This window comes from Podospora bellae-mahoneyi, chromosome 3, assembly GCF_035222275.1.
Source record: "Podospora bellae-mahoneyi strain CBS 112042 chromosome 3, whole genome shotgun sequence".
NCBI lineage: Eukaryota > Fungi > Ascomycota > Sordariomycetes > Sordariales > Podosporaceae > Podospora > Podospora bellae-mahoneyi.
Genome location: NC_085882.1, coordinates 544,234 through 562,086, shown reverse-complemented (window position 1 = coordinate 562,086; position 17,853 = coordinate 544,234). Strand labels below are relative to the sequence as shown.

General features: G+C 53.5%; 8 protein-coding genes across 8 annotated transcripts; 3 read left to right on the top strand and 5 right to left on the bottom strand.

Annotated features, from left to right (window-relative positions):
* Nucleotides 1–63: 63 nt before the first annotated feature.
* On the top strand, nt 64–2,059 carry QC761_0049110 (uncharacterized protein). Its single transcript, XM_062872452.1, has 3 exons — nt 64–653; nt 834–1,512; nt 1,880–2,059. Exons 2-3 carry the CDS (start codon nt 871–873, stop codon nt 1,910–1,912), a joined length of 675 nt encoding a protein of 224 aa, XP_062733071.1. The 5' UTR covers nt 64–653; nt 834–870; the 3' UTR covers nt 1,913–2,059.
* QC761_0049100 (uncharacterized protein) lies at nt 1,740–2,959 on the bottom strand (the record flags this gene model as incomplete). Its single annotated transcript, XM_062872451.1, has 2 exons — nt 1,740–2,450; nt 2,534–2,959. The coding sequence occupies 2 exons, from the start codon at nt 2,957–2,959 to the stop codon at nt 1,740–1,742; spliced, it is 1,137 nt and encodes a 378-aa protein (XP_062733070.1).
* A 1,184-nt stretch (nt 2,960–4,143) lies between these two features.
* On the bottom strand, nt 4,144–6,460 carry CRZ1 (DNA-binding transcription factor; the record flags this gene model as incomplete). Its single annotated transcript, XM_062877323.1, has 2 exons — nt 4,144–5,144; nt 5,227–6,460. 2 exons carry the CDS (start codon nt 6,458–6,460, stop codon nt 4,144–4,146), a joined length of 2,235 nt encoding a protein of 744 aa, XP_062733069.1.
* A 147-nt stretch (nt 6,461–6,607) lies between these two features.
* On the bottom strand, nt 6,608–7,333 carry QC761_0049080 (uncharacterized protein; the record flags this gene model as incomplete). The annotated part of the gene is made up of 3 exons (XM_062872450.1): nt 6,608–6,946; nt 7,179–7,271; nt 7,292–7,333. 3 exons carry the CDS (start codon nt 7,331–7,333, stop codon nt 6,608–6,610), a joined length of 474 nt encoding a protein of 157 aa, XP_062733068.1.
* Nucleotides 7,334–8,805: 1,472 nt separating this feature from the next.
* On the bottom strand, nt 8,806–10,327 carry AOX2,PaAOX (Alternative oxidase mitochondrial precursor). The gene is made up of 3 exons (XM_062877322.1): nt 9,950–10,327; nt 9,771–9,876; nt 8,806–9,705 (listed from the first exon to the last, which is right to left on the bottom strand). The coding sequence occupies exons 1-3, from the start codon at nt 10,312–10,314 to the stop codon at nt 9,085–9,087; spliced, it is 1,092 nt and encodes a 363-aa protein (XP_062733067.1). The 5' UTR covers nt 10,315–10,327; the 3' UTR covers nt 8,806–9,084.
* A 767-nt stretch (nt 10,328–11,094) lies between these two features.
* On the top strand, nt 11,095–13,254 carry HCR1 (Translation initiation factor 3 subunit J component). Its single transcript, XM_062877321.1, has 3 exons — nt 11,095–11,723; nt 11,949–12,750; nt 12,815–13,254. The coding sequence occupies exons 1-3, from the start codon at nt 11,699–11,701 to the stop codon at nt 12,828–12,830; spliced, it is 843 nt and encodes a 280-aa protein (XP_062733066.1). The 5' UTR covers nt 11,095–11,698; the 3' UTR covers nt 12,831–13,254.
* Nucleotides 13,255–13,385: 131 nt separating this feature from the next.
* On the bottom strand, nt 13,386–16,570 carry MDM31 (Mitochondrial distribution and morphology protein 31, mitochondrial precursor). The gene is made up of 2 exons (XM_062877320.1): nt 15,375–16,570; nt 13,386–15,316 (listed from the first exon to the last, which is right to left on the bottom strand). The coding sequence occupies exons 1-2, from the start codon at nt 16,210–16,212 to the stop codon at nt 13,869–13,871; spliced, it is 2,286 nt and encodes a 761-aa protein (XP_062733065.1). The 5' UTR covers nt 16,213–16,570; the 3' UTR covers nt 13,386–13,868.
* On the top strand, nt 15,618–17,845 carry PNO1 (pre-rRNA-processing protein pno1). Its single transcript, XM_062877319.1, has 4 exons — nt 15,618–16,950; nt 17,028–17,108; nt 17,173–17,564; nt 17,634–17,845. The coding sequence occupies exons 1-4, from the start codon at nt 16,735–16,737 to the stop codon at nt 17,719–17,721; spliced, it is 777 nt and encodes a 258-aa protein (XP_062733064.1). The 5' UTR covers nt 15,618–16,734; the 3' UTR covers nt 17,722–17,845.
* The last annotated feature ends 8 nt before the right edge of the window (nt 17,846–17,853 follow it).

Genomic DNA, 17,853 nt, shown 5'->3' with positions numbered 1-17,853 from the left:
TCAAGCCTTCCGGAGGCTGGGCCCACCTTTGTGTGTCCACTTGAGCCATCCCCGGCCTGTATCCCGGCCTGTACCCCGGCGAACTGACCGGGCTGTCGACGGGGCTGAAGAACCGAAGCACCGGACACCTCCATCATGTCTGCCTTTTGGCCCCCGACGCGGCAGCTGCACGGCCAAAGAGGGCTGAGCCACACCGTATTTAGAACAGTCGAGTCCACCAACCCTGGACCGTTTCATGTTGGTCCCAACGCGGGGGACTGGATGTCGGGGAGTTAATGAGTGTGACTACCGTGGGTTGTTGTATCTGTAGATTTCGAACCTTGTCTGCGCTGGACAATTGTGAAAAGGCTCCATACTAAAGAAACTCTGCTAACCGTTAGCTACGAACCAGTGCGGAAAGAACGACCATTGACACGGTCCCAGTCTCGACCCACTCCAGCCATCCACTCGGCATCCCAAACACAGCTCCAGAAACAGCAACAACTGCTGCCATTTTCATCCCTATCTCGGTCGTTTTGCAACTTGCTGGCACATATACTATAAAACACACAGTCACTGGTCAATCACACCTCATCTCGTCGTTTGCCTCTGGCGTAGATATTGGCCCTCATTAGTTTTATGCTGGCCTCAACACCCGACACCCACCCGTCCAGGTGAGAGCGCCTTCAGCTTTGCATTCCCTCGGCCGCTCGAGCTCAGCTTTTCTTTGACTTTGAGCGGTGCCCACTTTGCGTGCGCCTCCCCTCGTTTGGCCCATGTAGAAACAAAGCCGCCATATCAGGATAAGAACGTTGAGCCTCTTCCTTTTCTTTGCGCGCTGACCACGTCTACAGAACCACCTACCGTTAAGAACTTACACCGTTCACTACAATGACAGCCACAAACACCCACACACCAACCCTCTCAGTCATAACACGCGTCCCCATCCCCGCCAGGGTTGATCCCAAGGCCGTCCTCGCGAGCCTCCACGCCTACGAGCCCCTCATCAAAGCCAACCCCTACGTCGCCCACTTTGAGCAGCGGCACCTCGATGTCTCGGAAGTCGTAGATGATCCCCTGTTTCTCGAATCTGGCACCAAGCTGCAGGCCTTTATAGTGGTGGACCGGGTCCCTGTCATTCCTGGTTTCGGCGCCTGGGGCACCAAGGAGGTGGGCATCCCGTGTGTAATGCAGAGCTTTGACCATGGCGTCCGGGTTCGAGCCAATGCCCAGGCAGGCGTGGTGGTGAGGAGCAGTTACGAAGTCAGGAGGAGGGGGGAGGTGCAAGACGGCCCAGACTTGTTGCTTGGGCCTGGTGACGAAGGAGAGTGGGAGCTGGTGGAAATTGCGGGAATCGACTGCAACTTTTTCGTCAAACACTTTGTCAGATCCAGGTTTTCGAGTGCGCATCAGGAAATCCTGCAGAGGGTCGTGGATGGCGTCGCCAGGAAAACTGATGCTGCCGCTGCTGGGGTTAACAGTGATCCTGCTGTCGCAAATGCTGGGATGCCGGCGGAGGCCTTGCCAGTGGTGTAGGTCAAAGATCTTTTGTCTGATGTCAGGAAAACACGGTCACCCTGCCATAGTGGGCGCATGGGCTGGACTTTTGCTGAATCACTTAATGCATGTTGTCGAGTTTGTTCCTAGGTAGCCCTTCACGCCCCATGTCCGAGATACCCCTGCTTTCTAATGTAATCTACAAGTCTTTCAGCCCAGTTTGATCAAGATATATGGGTCAGACCCGTATAGATGAGAGCATATCAAAAATCAGCCGAGCCATCACCTCTCAAAGTGTACACCAACTTTCTCCCACTCACCCTCCCTTCCTTCAACTCCCGCAACCCAACCAACACCCCTTCCAACCCCCCCTTCCCACCCCTATTGACCTCCGCCTCCACAGTCTTCACCTTTCCCTGCGCCAACAACTCTCTAGCCAGCTCCCAAAACTGCTTCGCAAACTCAAAATCCCCCTCCACAGCCGGGATATCCACCGCCTTCCTGAACGCCTCCCCCAAGGCCGTATACGCAAACGTGAACCCGCTGTCAACCTTGCCATTCACCCCCTTGACCACCTCGTCCGGCACCCTCAGCAGAGACCTGTACTTCCCGCCTTCCTTCGCCAGCACAGAAGCGCACAACTTTGCCGAGTCAGTGCTCGCTATGCAGTCCCATGCCACCGTCAGATCGTCGCCAGCCCATGCTTTCAAGTCTGACGATAGGGTCGGAGAGCGGTAGTCATATGCAGAAACGCTGCCGTTGCCGACGAGCGACCGGACTCGGGAGAAGTTGTGCGGGGAGCAAGTCGTGGCGATGGTGTATCCAGATAAAGCGGCGAACTGGATGCCGAGGAGGCCGGTGGCCGTGCTGCCGCCGTAGATCAAGATCTTTCTTCTGGGGTCCGGGTCCGGGTCCGGGACAGGGGAAGCTGGTGAAGGGAGGGGGAGGGAGAGGGCTTGGTACAGGCCTTGGCCCTGGTGATGGCGTCAATTGTCCATACCCACGTGATTGTGAGGAAAAAAAAAGGGGAGGGGCGGGCTGAAGGAACATTGCATACAGCAGTTGTTATCCCAATTCCCAACGTGGCTGCTTCGTAGTCTTTGAGGTTACCAGGCACCTTGATCTGAACATCCCCTTTCACCACGATGTATTCTGCAAACGTCCCGTCCTCTGGCTGAACGGCGTTGGATCCATGGGCCGGGCCGCAGATGAGGTCTCCCTTCTTGAAGGCCTTGGTCACTTTGGGCCCAACGTGCTCGACGATGCCGGCGTAGTCGCAGCCTACACGGGTGTCGATAACGGTTGGCTGATTAGGTCCGAGGTTGATCCCGTAGACGTGCTTCCAATCTGTGGGATTCAACGCCACGGCTGTCGTCCGGACGAGTATGTAGTCGTCTCGAAGCGTAGGGAGGGGGACCGACTTGATCTCGGCCTTGCCTATGGAGGCAATGATAACAGCCCTCGTTTCGCTAGGAAGAGCCATTCTGGCAATTGTGTGCTCAGAAAAGGAGTTTGAATGATGATTGTAGCAAAAGGCAAGAGGGAGGTGGGCTAACAAGCAATTGATATCAACCAGGAGATATGAACATGTTGCATCTCTGCAACCTCATGTCCATCTGTCGTCATCCCGCCAGTGAAAGACCTCCTGTTATGCAGACATCATCTCATCATCCTTCCTCTCGCCCGAGTGCTCATCCCACCTTCAACCCGAGATACCACCGTGCCACAGCGTATTCCAACTTTGCCATATGGCCTTGTCTGCGCCGAGAGCGGGCCAGCAACCGGCAGCGGGATACCACTTTACATCCATGTATGACGCTATCCGGCAATGCAGTTTGTTGGGAAAGAGGTGTGGTGCGCAGGGCGAAGACAAAAAGTAGCTCAGGCCGTATACGATACCCGCTTCGATACACCCATCGTCTCTGGATCTGACGGGGCTTGATCTGATGTCCGTATCTTGGCAGGGGTGGGAGGATCAATTCACTGTCGTTATTTTCCACATCCATTTGTGTTAAAGGTCGATCAGGACACCTACAAGGTCTTTCTACGGCTCTCGCTGGTCGATACGGCCCCATGAACCAACTGAACTGATTATACGTGCCGTCCCACACTATTTTCGTCGCCCAGAGATGTGTGTGATTCAGTCTCTGACGCTAATAGATATTTACAACCTCTGGAGATCAAGACCAAAGATGTCTAGTGGAAGCCAATAAAACATAGTAGATTGGTATCTATAAGCAACCAAATCGCATCAGATGCGTGCGATCTCGCCTGATATAATTTCAAAAATCGAATCCAAAAACACCAACATGTTTCCTTTTCGAAATTCCCTCGCCATAACAAACCAGCCCACCGCCGTATCCTGGGCTAAAATCCCCAAATAAGGCCAATACTTGAAAAAAATAAAATTTAAAAAAAATCATCAAGTCATCCAAAAAACGATGCCCTGTGTAAAGGTTGCGGCCATAATCGGATATCTCCAGCGAAATATAAGACAGGGGGACTGTCTCCCATCTATGTGCCTCCCCCCCCCCCCCAAAGTAATGATATGCTGTTCAAAAAAAGGGACAAGTAAAAGAAACCCCCTTCAATCAAATCGACGCGCTACGCAAAGACCATCCACGAATTCATCTTTTGTGTTGTGTTATGGAAGCAACAGCCTGATCATCAGCGTCCTCCATAGTCGCTTGCGTACCCTATCTCCCCAAAGTTCTCCTGCATCCCCCCGGGCCCAAACCCGGTACCAGGCCCGCTGACGTAGCCTCCATCAGCTTCGTCGTCATAGTCGCTTGCATCGTAGCTGCTTCTTCCGCTGATGTCGTCCTCTATGCCGCCTCCGCCGCCCATGTCTGACCAATTCATCTGTGCCAAAGCTGGGTATTGCGCCAAGAGTGCCTGTGGCAGCGCATAGTTGCCGTTGGGGTCCATAGGGTACGCACCCGCGTTCGGATCCATGCCGGGAGGCATCATCATACCAGGAGCCTGCATGACCATGCCCTGCACCGCAGCTTGTTGCATGCGCTGTTCGTTCCACTGCCGTTGTCGCTCGTTTATTTCCTCGTCGAGAAGTGGTTTGATGCATATCCGCCCAGCTTCTGAGCGGAAATGTCTGCCGAGCGCATCCGCACGGGCAAACCGTCTACCGCAACCCCATTGACTGCCGCTCTTGAGGTCTCCTTTGCAGACAAACTTCTTCTCCCCCGAATGCAGTCCTTCGTGTCGTTTGCGGTCATGCTGTCGAGCAAAAGCTTTTCCACAGACGGTACATACAAACGGACGCTCGTCGGTATGAGTGCGGAGATGTGACCGCAGATTGTAAGCACGAGTAAACCGTTTTGGACATAGTGTGCATTGGAAGGTTGCTGGGTGTTTTTGGACACGCTTTGAGCCACCGGCACCCTCGCCAGCCACGCCGCCGTTGTATTCTGGGTCCGCCAGCCGAAGGGCAATGACATTGTTGGGCACCGACGAGGTAGATTGGCGCCGTCTGTTAGGGGATGCCCCAGACCGGTCAAGTGGGGAGAGTGAGCGGGAAATATCGGAGCGACCATCCGAAGCAGAGTTGGGAGACAAACTCCCAGTGGCGGAAGGGCTACGATGGGAACCAAGAAGCGCTCCGCTCGTGTTGTACGGATCTGTTACCGCACGAGGTCGAGCCAATCGTCGTCCTGAGCAAGAAACAGGCTCATGTTAGTTTTTGACATTTCGGATTTTCTTTGCAAAAAAAAAAAAAGAAAAAAAAAGACATACCTCTTTCCGGCGGTGTAAGAGAGTCGACATCGAGGCTCTTGGGCTGATCAAACCCGTTTCTAACGGCTGTCGGCGCAAAATCGATATTAATGGAAGGAGGTGCTGGCATTTGGTTGGGGGTTATATTCTCCGTCTCCTGTGGCAGCGAGGGAAAGGCCTCCTGGGAACTCTGCAAATATGGCGAAGGGTGACCATAATTGCCCTGTGATTGGAGCATGAAGTTGTTCTGGTTCACATCAGGCAGCTGTTGAGGCAGAATACGTGGAGAAATGGCTGGGCTATGTGATGGACTCCTGGCTCCGGGGTGATTTGGGCTGTGAGCTCCGTGGTCCGAGATGCTAAAGCTTCCAATGCCATGTAGCTCCTGATAAAGACCGGCATCTTGAGGACGTACCATCGGTGAATGGCCATCATGCTGCTCGAAACTATCGGAACTGACGAGGAGGGGAGAAGGCGCGGCGGAGGAGACATCAGAGAACTCGGAGGGGGAGCGTCTATGCCCCTGAAATTGAGCACGGGTCCAGTCTACCTGGCCCGGAAGAAGCGCCGCCTCGGGCCCGAGTGACACATTCCTAGAATGCCTCCCGGGAGGAGGAAACTGATGCTGGTTGAAGGACGGAGAGTGCTGGGCAGAGCCAGGCTGTTGAGGATCGGGGTTGAGAAGGTGAGGAGGGGTCTGGTTGTGGTTTGACTGTGCCATCATGTTGGCGTTTGGGCTGTTGAGCTGCTGCTGGCTGTCGCCAACAAACAGCGGGGCGTCGTACTGAGATTCGCCGGGGGTCGGCGGAAAGATGGTGAAGTCAGCGTCGCCAAAACTCGGGGCCAGGAGCGTCTGAGGTTGGGGGTAAGTGCTCGAGGCGGAGGTGCCAAAGGAGGAGTTCTCGGGCTTGAGGGGGTCCGTGAAGCTCTGGTTGAGGTCAAAGGTAGGGACGTTGGACGGGTCAGACAAGCCCGGCTGGGAGAAGGGCTGGGGCGAGGGCTGGTGGTTGTTCAAGAAGCTGTTGGAGTTTGCGTTGTAAGCCGAGTAGTCGGGCTGGGCGGTGGAAAACTGCTGGTCGACGAGGCCAAGACCGAGACCGATAGAAGAGACGACGGCATCATTCGGATTGGGAAAGCGGGCGGGCGAAGGAGAGTGATCTCTTATTATATTGGGAGGCTGCTGGTGGTGGTGTCCCCCGCCGGTAGATGCGGCCGAGAGCGATCGCCCGCGGGCCTGGGGAAGCTGTTGGTCCATGAATTCGCTGATTCGCTGTCGGACCGCTAGAGAGTCAATGGTGTTGTACGTGGTGTTTCTGTCTTTAGAACGCGCGACGAGGCAGTTTGGGAGTCAGCCTTCCAGGCACCGTGGCAGTGCTTTGGAGAGCGAGGCTGTGCTGGGTGCTTAGGTAGGTATGCAGCAACGTGCAGCGACGATGGAACGAGTAAAAGGTGCTTCGCTGGCAGGTCCAACCCCACCTTCTGGATGTGTTTCGGTCGTTTGATGGACGATCGAGAAGGCAGGAGGAGAGGGGAACCCACGCGACGACGTTTCGTAGCCGCCGAGCCTGTTCTTCTTCTCCCGCTTTCTGAACCGCTTCCCGGGTGAGATGCGAGCGTCGGGTGCGTTGTGCTTGTTGGATGGAGGCGGGCAAGGAGGGGCCCACGGGGGGGGGTGACCGGGGGGCAGAGCGAATGGTGGGGTCGAGTCAACCTGTGCCGGCCAATTGTGGTTGAGTGGGATCTTTGTGTGAGCTATTAGCTGGGGTTTTCCTCACACTCTGTCTGAACTCTGTCTGATAGCAGGCGCCCTGCACCTGTGGGTGATCTGTGGGTGAGGTGAGAAGGCTTCATGAGCAGACAAAGTATGTGCTGCGCTGCACTCAAGCGCTTTCCTCGACAGGCCCGGGACGCACTGGGCCGTTTTTTAGGTCGGTAGATTGGATTATCATGGGGGAAATAGGGGTGCTCCTTACCTGGCCTAACGAACCACAAGGCTGGCGCCTGTCGAACTGGAAGTTAATGGTATGCGCCTGCTGTTGACCCTCTGAGCGCAGGGAGACTGGATCCTATTTCGGTATGAAAATACTGGTGTAAGTGCACTGGCCAAGGGATGCCAAGTCGTGAACATATTCGGGCGTCAGGGCCCTGAGAATGTGCAGGTTTTGAGGCACAACGACAGGGCAATGTTACGGACAGATTAAGCAGGGAACTCGGGGATGGGTCACTGTGACTGCGGTGAAGAAAACGGAGGTGCCCCGAGAGTGGATATTCTCAGACCGGACATGGAGTGTGGCCGGGCACATATCACGAGTCTTGTAAGGGAACCCCTTCAACTGGTGGGGGGGCAAGATCGTATCTCCTCACAATCATGGTCCTCTACCGCCATCTGTACTTTTACAAAGCGCCAAACGGGGTCAGTAAACCAGAAGAGTTCCTTTACGCTTTATTTATACGGGCCGGAAATCACAGGTCTGGATTCGGATGATCATTCAAGATGTTGAAACGGGTGCCCCAGCTCCCCCGCTTCATCCAATCCGATGATATATATGCCCGTGCTTGAATGTTGACATCGCACTGTACCTCCCCCGTTATGGCATCCCCAAATTGTTGTCTTGTAGAGGGGTAAAGACAGTGTGGACACCGTGCCCCATTGATAAGAACCGCGCAGTAGTGATGTGACTTGTGTCAGTGGATGGTCCCCTTCGCTTTCCTACGAATTAACAGCCTGGGATCTCTTCCCACTTGCTCGTCCTCGCAGTTCGTCCCGACGAAGCAACAGCCAAGCGTCATGGCGGCGAAATGTAATTCGAGTCTTGACAAGTTCCATTTGTTCCATCGGATTATTCCATGTGAGGCACAGCGGCACTTGACAAGATAAGCTATTCGCTCATCTACCCATTCACACCCCATCGGATTTGGAGCCTGTTGGTCCCGGCAATGGTCCTCAGCCCTATCATGGATAATACCATAAGCCCAACTCAGTAGCGGCGGCGGTAACATCAGCTCTTCTTCTGAACTTGGGTCCAGAAGAAATGGAGGCACATGACTGATATCATGGCCAGAATGTGCTATTTGTCGCTTGCTTTTCATGCACATTCAGCCCTGTCAATACCATAACCACCTGTGTTTGTTACGCTTTATTCGGGCACTGATCGGGATCGAATGATGCATTAATCACAAACTATCTGTGCGAGGCACGGGTGGTAATAGGCAGGCCCTGAAACTCGAGACCCAAATGAGCTAGATTATTACCTGCAACTTGTCGCCTCAGCTCAACACCTGCAACCTGCGCTGATCTGGCAGACTCTTGGTGAAAGAGGCTATGCTTTGGGATCTTCCGAGAGATTGTGACCAAACCCTAAGTTCTTAAAGGCCATGTTGAAAGGCCTCTCGACTATCCTTAAAAGCCTCTCGACTATCCTTAAAAGCCTCTCGGCAAATTCTAAAGGCCTATATCTAGTATTTGAAGTATGTCAACTATCCTGTAAGCCCTTGATTTCATGTCGCAGTCCCTACTTTCTGAGTGTGTGAATCAAATGGGTAATGTCTGCCAATGGTGGCTGAGGTGTTCGACGCTACACGTACTGATACGTTGAAGGAGCTCCCCTACCCGCGCAGATCACTAGATACAGAAAGCAGTGCATTATTCAGTATTATACTTCGTCTGGTTACTTATATTTTGTTTACCCGAATGCGCCAAAAGCCTGGTCAATGAGAGGAGGTGCTGGTATCCTGTCTAAGCCATGATAACGCCGCCAAACCTCTACCATGCCCACCAAGATGCCTATAATAGAGCCCAAATATGACCAAATACGTAGAATTGATGCAGTTTGCTGTCGAACAGACGTCCTCGCCCTGGTTATTTTAAACCATCATTTTTCAACCAATGACCTCGCTCCGCTCAAACCCAGTCGGCTTGAGCGCCGGGTTGGGTCGTTGATGGTCAGCATCGCACTTGTAGTCGCTGACGAAAGGATTGGGATCCTCCTTGTGGTTGAGGTTGCTCAAGGTGTGGTTCACACCGCGGTGAACTGCCTCATCGGCACGAATGTAAAGGATAAGATCCCTCATGGTCCGTTTTCCCTCGGGCATCTTCCAGTACGTGACAGCAAGATCGGGAATCTGGAAGTTCGGATCAGACCACTTGGGAAGATCGCCTTGTTCAATCTCCCGGATACATCGAGTATAGGTGTGGACCGCTTCCTCCTCGAGGTAGCCAACGAAACGGTGTGTAATTCGTGGCGAGATCAAGTAGCTCAGGAACATGGCGTTGAAGAAGACACCCTGCGCCCCGAGAATCATCGTCTTCATGAACCAGCCTGGCTCGCACATCTTCATAAAGGTGAGAAGATGCATTCTTTCATTGTATGACTCCTCGAGCAAGGTTTCGATCCAGCCATTGTCCCGTTTGAGGCGTCTGAGGCTCTCAAGGTGCCGTAGCATACCTGCCACCATTCCAGGGACGCCGGCAATGGATTCGAGAAAAATGAACCGAACAAGCTGGCCTGGTTAGGATATCTTCTGGAGCCGGGAGGATGGGTTTTGCCATAGGTGTGGTTACTTACCCATTGAGCTTCTGTCAGCGGCTTCTGTGCCGCCACAGCAGTGGTTGGGTTTGACTTGTCGACTTGCTGTTCGGGCTTTATGCCGGTGGCGATGTCTGTTCCCCATCTGGATATATGATTTAGGGCATGTTCCTCCGAACAAAGACTTCGGATATTCCAAGTATAAAACTTTGACTTACCGACACAGACGGACCAGCTTCCAGGCAAGCCAATCACTGAGTGATCCGGGTTTTCGGTGTTGAGGCACCACTGCCAACATTTCCTCTTCGGTATAACCATGGTGAGGCCATGCTGGCGGTGTCTTCCGTATATAGGCCGTCTCCTTCACCGGGAAGAAATCCTTCAGATGAGCAGCCCTTGTGGATGAAAAGCTGCGGGTGTGTTCGGAGGAGGACTGAGATACAGCTGAGCTGAGTCGAAGGGAAACCGGATAACCAAGCCCCGTCAGATAAACTGGGCGAGAGGAGACAACAATCCTAGTGATCCGTGCCGTTTGCTGTGGGGAGCAGAGGCATATGCGGTTGCTAGTTTTGGACGATATCATTGTGGTGTGGGTAAGAATATATCAAGGTTTCCAAGGGAATCTGTGTTCGTTGAAGAAGGCTGATTAGGAGACGCCTTCATCCTTGAAGTGGCTATTCTACTGGTTTATATGGCCCCCAGAAACCTCGACAAGGAATACCAACCCCGAGTATTAATCAAACAAATCGTAGGAATCTCACATGGGATACTGATACGAGCTTCAACACACTCCGGGTTCGTCCGGTGACTCCCATCCTCCTGTGCCCTTCTATCAACAGAAGCGGTAATTCTCCGTGGAAACAGTACGGCCAGCCTCGGCGGCGGCATTTCCTGAGACGGCAGCGGAACAAGATCCAACTGGTCGACAAACACCCGGCCCGACAGGACAAGGAGTTGGCCTATCTTTGACCACGAAATATGTTGGGAGAGCTCGTAAGGCTGTGCTGGCCAGTCAGCTGGACGCAGGTATTTTTGGGCGTGGTCGGGATCTCTCGGGTCAGCTTTGCCCTGTCATTGTTTCTCCTCCGGCGTGAGATTGCTATCTCAGAAGAAATAGAAGCAGCCGACCCGGTGACTCAGCACCTTAGAAGCCGCAGAATAATGTAGTTACTGAGCATCATGCGGTTGTTTGGAACCATTGGAGATGGTGATATCTGGCCCATGGAAGAAGTCATTCTACACATTCTACACCGTGACGTCAACTTTGATAGCCGAAAGACGATATGATTAAAAGCCATGCAGCAAACCCAAACCTGCCGCCCGGCTTCCCCCTACTCCCACGTGCAGTCATATGCTCTTTGGACTTCGACACTGAACTTCCGCGATGACCCGTGAATGGAATCGACTTAGTCAACCGATTCTCTTGCCAAGCCATGACTCGTCCCAACTGAACCAGGTGAGGCTGTTGCAAGGATACCTGTCATTGTTTGGCAATTTGCAGGACATTCACTCAGATGAGCAGGGACAATGCTAAGTGGGAGCCATTGTGATACATTAGGTCCCAGTGCCGTTCAAAGAGGTGGCAGCCGGATGCGAGTGGATGGATGTTGATGGAAGCTTGAAGCCGCTGTATCCATATTGACCTTAGAAGGTAAATATCAAATAGTGGGGGGCCGCTGTTTGGGAGCAAACCTGGACACTGTGAAACTTGGGGGGCATCGCTGGAGTGCGCACAACCTGGAACCTAAATTGGTAGCCCTCCACCACGAACGGCGACACCATCTTTTTTTCCCCCCTTTTCTGCTGCCCAACCTTGCTGCTGGAAACCTGATCCACCGCAACAACCTTTTGCGCAGGCCGTCCAGAAGAAGCACATAAACCGTTCCACTTCTTAGAAATCCTTCCCTCACGCTAGATTTTACCAGACATCGCTCTTTTGCAGTACAGCAAATAACAACACCATCAACATGCCTGGACCAAACAAGCGGTGGGGTAAGTGAGCAAGCATTTCTTTTCGCAAAATCACCCCGCGATCGATGCGCGAAAAGCCACGTCTGAGTTACCCCTCCATGGTGATACACGACCCCGCGGCAAGGATTGAGCAAGGGTTCAGATTTGTTCAATTTGCATCGCGACAGACGACACTGTCCGCAGCCATGATTTCGCAACCCATATCCTCATAGTAGCCGCAAGCTGACCCTGCTTATTGTTTTATAGACGATGAAGAGGAGGAGTCTAGCTCCGGCACCGAGGCCCCAACCACCGCTGCCCCCGTCGGCCGCCGCAAGTTCGACGATGAGGAGGCCGAGGACAGCGATGTCCTAGACTCCTGGGACGCCGCCGAGGACTCCGAGGTAGAGCGCGAGAAGGCAAAGAAGGCTGCCGAAGCCAAGGCCAAGGCCGAAGCCGAAGCCGCTGCCAACAAGAAGAGCAAGGCCCAGCGCATCGCCGAGCGCCAGGCCGAGCGCGCCCGCCAGCTCGCGGAGGAATCCGAGAGCGACGGCGAAACCGAGGCCCAGAAGCGTGAGCGTCTCCGTCGCACCGAGAAGGAAGCCGATCTTGCCCACGCCCAGGATCTCTTTGGCGCCATCGGCATCAGCAGCGGCCGCAAGGCCAACGCCTCCGCCAGCGTTGTCCAGCTCCCCGGAAGCGACCCCAACAACACCATCGATCTCTCGACCCTGCCAATCTTCAACCCACTCACCAAGGGCCAGTTCGAGACCCTCCGCAACGCGACAGCTCCTCTCCTCGCCTCCAACGCCAAGAAGGCCCACTTCGTCAACTTTGCCCAAGAGTACTTCAAGCAGATCATCAAGGACTGCAAGTCTGACGAGATCAAGAAGGTCGCTAGCGCCCTGACAGCCCTCAGCAACGAGAAGCTGAAGGAGGAGAAGGCGGCCGAGAAGGGCGGCAAGAAGACCAAGGCTGCCAAGACCAAGACCTCTCTGGCGGGTGTGTCCCGTGGCGGTGGTGTTGCTCAAGATACCGCTACCTACGATGATGATGAGGCCTTTGGAGAGTAAGTCCTCAACATTTTTTGCCGTGGTAATGCACAGACGCTGGCTAACACAATTACTCTCCAGTGATGACTTTATGTGAAAGCTCCCCCGAATGAATGAGCAGCCTGCCGCTTCATTCCGCCATCGTCACAGACTTTGACATTCAATGCCAGGCGAGAGATTGGGCTTTGGGACACAAGAAGCTCAATAGGGTTACCTGGCAGATGGAAAACCTGCGCACTGGAGAAGCCGGGCCAGAACATGATGGGAGATGCTGCCGACCCCTATCCACCGCGTCAAGGCCGGGGAGAGTTTGGCATGTACAGTACAACAAAATTTGGAATGGGCCTGGGAGTGTAGCTCGGGAGGGAATTTGTCATTCAGCCAGCGGCTAGTTCAGTACGAGAGAGCGGCGGTATTGAAGGCGTTTGGATGGTTATCTAGACAGCCAGAACGAACATAGATCAGCGGAGCAATGGGGAAATATCAAGATAGCTCAAAATCTGTGAAGCAAGAGGTGGTATGGCAGGCTCCGTGGTTGAATTTACCGCATCATCATAGACAATTTGGCTTTTATCAACTGAGCTCATGTTTGTTGATAGGTTTTTTCACGATACCCTCGAGTTGTCCTAGGGCCGACACACGTGCATGTTGCCCCTTTTCTTCTCCAGAGTCCTTACTAAATGTATTCAAATCTATCATTGATGCCAGTGATAAGACGGGGCACACTACAATGCTGCTGAACCTTATTTATTCCGCTCCCTCTGTCATGTATTTGATACAGCTCGACGGTTAGCAACTGTTTCCCCTCGACTCCACCAGTCATTTCGCATCGTGACATGATGACGGACGTGAAAACCAAGTCCCCAAAAGAGTAACCACAACGCCCCGAGTGAGTCTGATCGCTATAGAGGAAAAACAGCTAAAAAACTCCTCCAGTTATCCCAAACCCACCCGCCAATATGCCCTGAAACGTAATGATGCAGTCCCACCAGCCAGTGTATTTAAAAGTCCGTACCATCCCGCCGGAATCCAACCCCCTTTTGTTTTAGTGATACATATCTCATGCCTGGGTGGAATCACCATCGGGCAGAGAAAAAGAGAAGATATTAATCGTTAAATAGGTATCGTTCATAGGCTACATGTAATCGCCCGCCACGCCAGCAAGCAGAGCATGAACAACAAGACTGACAGTCCACAGTCCAACCCGTTTGAACCGGCGAACTCGGCTCTGCTGGTCCTCGACATTGTACGCAAACGCAGAGTAAACCTCTGCGCTCGTGTCATCCATCAGACCACAGTCCCAGACCGTCCAGGAACCATCGAAGTCGGTTACGCGCTTCACGATGCGGCAGTTTACGGGAATATATGTGCGCTTGGCGTTGATGTAGGCAACAATCGGGCGCACTAGAGCTTGGTTGACATAGCTAATGTGCGGATTATTGAAAAGAGGAACGGCGGCGCGCACATTGTTAAGATGGATGCGCAAGTCCATGACCAGATACCCGGGAACCTCTTCTTGTGAGGGGGGCGGGTGGTGGTGAGAGGATGCCGGAAGGGGAGCGGATGGGTTCTCTCCAGACAGCAGATTCTCGTCATGACGTACCGAGTAAGGCCTTGAGTTGTTGATGATGTTTTGTTCTCGTTCTCGGCGACGGGTGCCATTGGTGTCCAATATCTGTAGGTACCGGTTACTCGTGACGGCTTCTTCCATTTTGTCATAGAACTCGGCCACAACTTTGCCAATCCCTTCGGCGGGATCAGCTGGAAACATGACATCGGCTACGATGTCGACATTTCCTTCATAAATCCACCCAAACGGACCTTCCACTCCGCGGTTCAGGTGGTCGATCTTGAGACCGTCAATGCGTAAACGAGAGAATTTCTTCCACGCAGATGATGCGCCAAACTCGTCCTGTCTCCGGTCCTCTGCGGCGGCGGCTGAAATACCGTGTATCTGTCGAGGGTGGATCGTGAACAGGGAGCCGTCAAACGCACCTGACATGTGCGAGGCGGAGAGGAAGTCGTAAAAGAGCCACTGTTTTCGAAGCTGAGGGAGCTCGCACGAGAATATCGAAACGGAAAAGGGCCGGAATCCGCCGGGCTGATGTACCGTAACGAGAAGATCTTCCATCTTGAAATAATCAAGCTCGAAGTCGCCGGGGTTATGTTCGTGTCTGAAAGTCAGAGGGTCAACTTCCTCATCGCCCCAGACAACCGAGGTCCTGTCGATTACACCTCGAACACCCTTGACCTCTACATCCCTGAGCAGCCCTTTCCCGTTCCACCATTTTAGAAACGATAAGGTGACGTTGACGGTATCAATGGTCACGTCGAATTGCGTATAGTTGCCATCATCTGCCTCTTCCTCCAGTGCCGTTTGTCTTGCGGCTGCCGCCTCAGCTGCAGCATTGGAGGAACCCTTCTTGACAGTCGACTTGCCGTGCTGGCCTGGCCTCCGAGAAACGAACACATTCCGGAAGGTGATGACGCCATCCTTCCATCTCGGGACAATAGCCGACTCGAAAACAACCGTAAGTCCTGCAGACTGAGTAAGGTAGTCGCCAATCCATTTCGCGAGCGTTTCTGAACATGCCTATCAGTATCGTGTCTTGCAAATCAGAAATATACGGAAAAAGCCTACCCTGAGCAAAGACGGTATTAATAAACAGAATGATAAGGGAGAAGAAGGTAGTGGTCCCAACCAAGATCCAGACAAGATGCCCGAACAAGAACCACGACACAAAAGCTCCCCATTCATCTGCATTCCATGGCCGCATACTCCTGATGGAAAACCATTTGAACCGCACTCTTAGTCGTTGAAGAAACCCATTCGTCGCTGCAAGAAGCTCCTCTTTCGTCGGTCTATGCGGCATCTTTGGAAGGTGCAAATATTTGGACATGGAATCCGCGATACTTTCGGCTTCACTGAGCTCAGATTCGGGTATTTTTGGAGGGCCGTTTTGTGGTTTCTCGACCTCAGTCCTTGGTGGTGGTTGACCGGTGACATTGTTCCTATCGCCGTCTCGGTTGGTGCTGGAGCTCTTGCCCCTCCTCCCGATGATGCTCACTTCGCCCCGGTCATTGCGGGGTTGGCGACTCTGTTTCCATATCTGCCGTGCCAAATAGCTCAGCTGGGCCTTTTGGCTTGTGTTGCGAGCGCATGTCGTCACCACTGCGTTTGTTGAAGATGGACTGGGTGATAATCCCAGGAGGAGCAAACACCCGGAGGTGCAGCTTTTTCTGGGGGGAGGTCGGGCTGCTCTTGAAGAATAAGCCCTCGAGAAGCTCTTCGCTGGATGAATCAATGGCGAAGTGTGACTCGGATTTGCGGGGTGGAAGGGCTGGCAGAGTTGGCCAAACCGCGTGCGGGTTGGCTTCGGCGGGCGTTGTGGTAGCCTCGCTGCGAAAATGGTGACGGAATCTCGGATCGAGCCCCAAAGATGACGGCCCAGTTGGGTCGTTGCGGCGCTAGATGTCATTGTTGAAAGGCATGCTGAGACACAGGCGGGGGGCAGCAGGAGCTCGACGGGCCAGCAGAGCTCAAGTCATGGCCAAAGAGGGCCTTGTCGACTCTTTAAACAAGGGGGGAAAGGGCGAAGAGGAGTTGCAACTGTGCCGGAGCGCGGCCACTTTTTTTCTGGAGTTGAAGTCAAAAAGTGAAGAAATGCAGCGGGAACCTTGGAAAGCGGCCGCGCTTGAAAGCCTTGTCAGTGAATGACGCTAAGCTCGGAGCCCCAGCCTGTGGGACAAGGATCGCTGCTGGGTGTGCCGCTTGCTTGGCATCGACGAAAACCAATCGATAAGCCCCAGATACCAATGGTGGGTCCACGAAAGTCTACAGAATTCAACCCCACCATTCAAAAAAAAGGCGGATAGGCCTCTGCAAACTCGACAGCCATCCATCAGCGATAACGACCGACGATAAGTTTTTTCTCGAGCCTTGTTGCCGTCACACTCACAGTCTTTTGCGACCACAGTCTCATACCAGAATCAACGTCAAAATGCCTGCGCCCACAGCGCTCCTCCAGTCGACTGCGGCCTCCAAAAACACCACCATTCCCATCCAGACCGAGCAGGAGGAGGAGCTCATTCTCGACATTCAAGATGCCACCGGCCTGACAGACCCAGCTGCTGCCGCGCCCCCAGCAAACGGCGAGGAGAGTGAGATGGTGGTCGACGAGGAGGGGCGACCGAGGTTTGCGCCAGGAAGAGATGTGGTATGTTGCGACGAACAAGCGCTCATTGGCCGAAGCACCGAAGGATAGTCAACTGACGACTTGTCCTCCGTTTTCAGGATCCTGTCCGTCGTGTAGAGACAAGGAAGATCCCTATTCCACCAAATCGCATGTCTGCTCTCAAGAGCAATTGGACAAAGGTGCGTCACATACACCCCCAGATTTACAACGAGAGGGGCTGGGAGATGCTAATACACAGTCCAGATTTATCCCCCGCTCGTGGACCACTGCAAGCTCCAGGTGCGCATGAACATCAAGGACAAGCGCGTAGAGCTCCGATCCAACAGGGCCACCGTCAGCAACGAGGCTCTCCAGATGGGCGCTGACTTCATCTCGGCGTTCGCCATGGGGTTCGATATTGACGATGCGATTGCCCTGCTCCGCCTCGATTCGCTCTACATTCAGTCATTCGATATCAAGGATGTGAAGCAAACGCTTGGGCCTGACGCGCTCGGACGTGCTATCGGTCGTATTGCAGGCAAGGACGGGAAGATGAAGTTTGCGATTGAGAATGCCACAAAGACACGCGTGGTGCTTGCTGGGTCAAGGGTGCATATTCTCGGTGCGTTTGAGAATATTGGCATGGCTCGCGAAAGGTATGCGGCCCCCGTTTTGTTTTCCCAACTGCCAAGTCGAGAACGTGCCGGACTAACAGCTCGCTTTAGCATCGTTTCATTGGTGCTTGGTCAACAACCAGGCAAGGCCTTCAACAGTCTGAGAATTATTGCTGGGAGAATGAAGGAGAGATTTTAGAACTGTTGGTTAGGGTCGGCAGATACGGGGAAACGGGCACTTGGGACAGGCGTTTAGGAGTTGGTACGGTTGCAAGGCGACAAAGCTATGGTTTTTGATGATAGTGTCAGCTTCGTGGAAAAGCAATCGAGA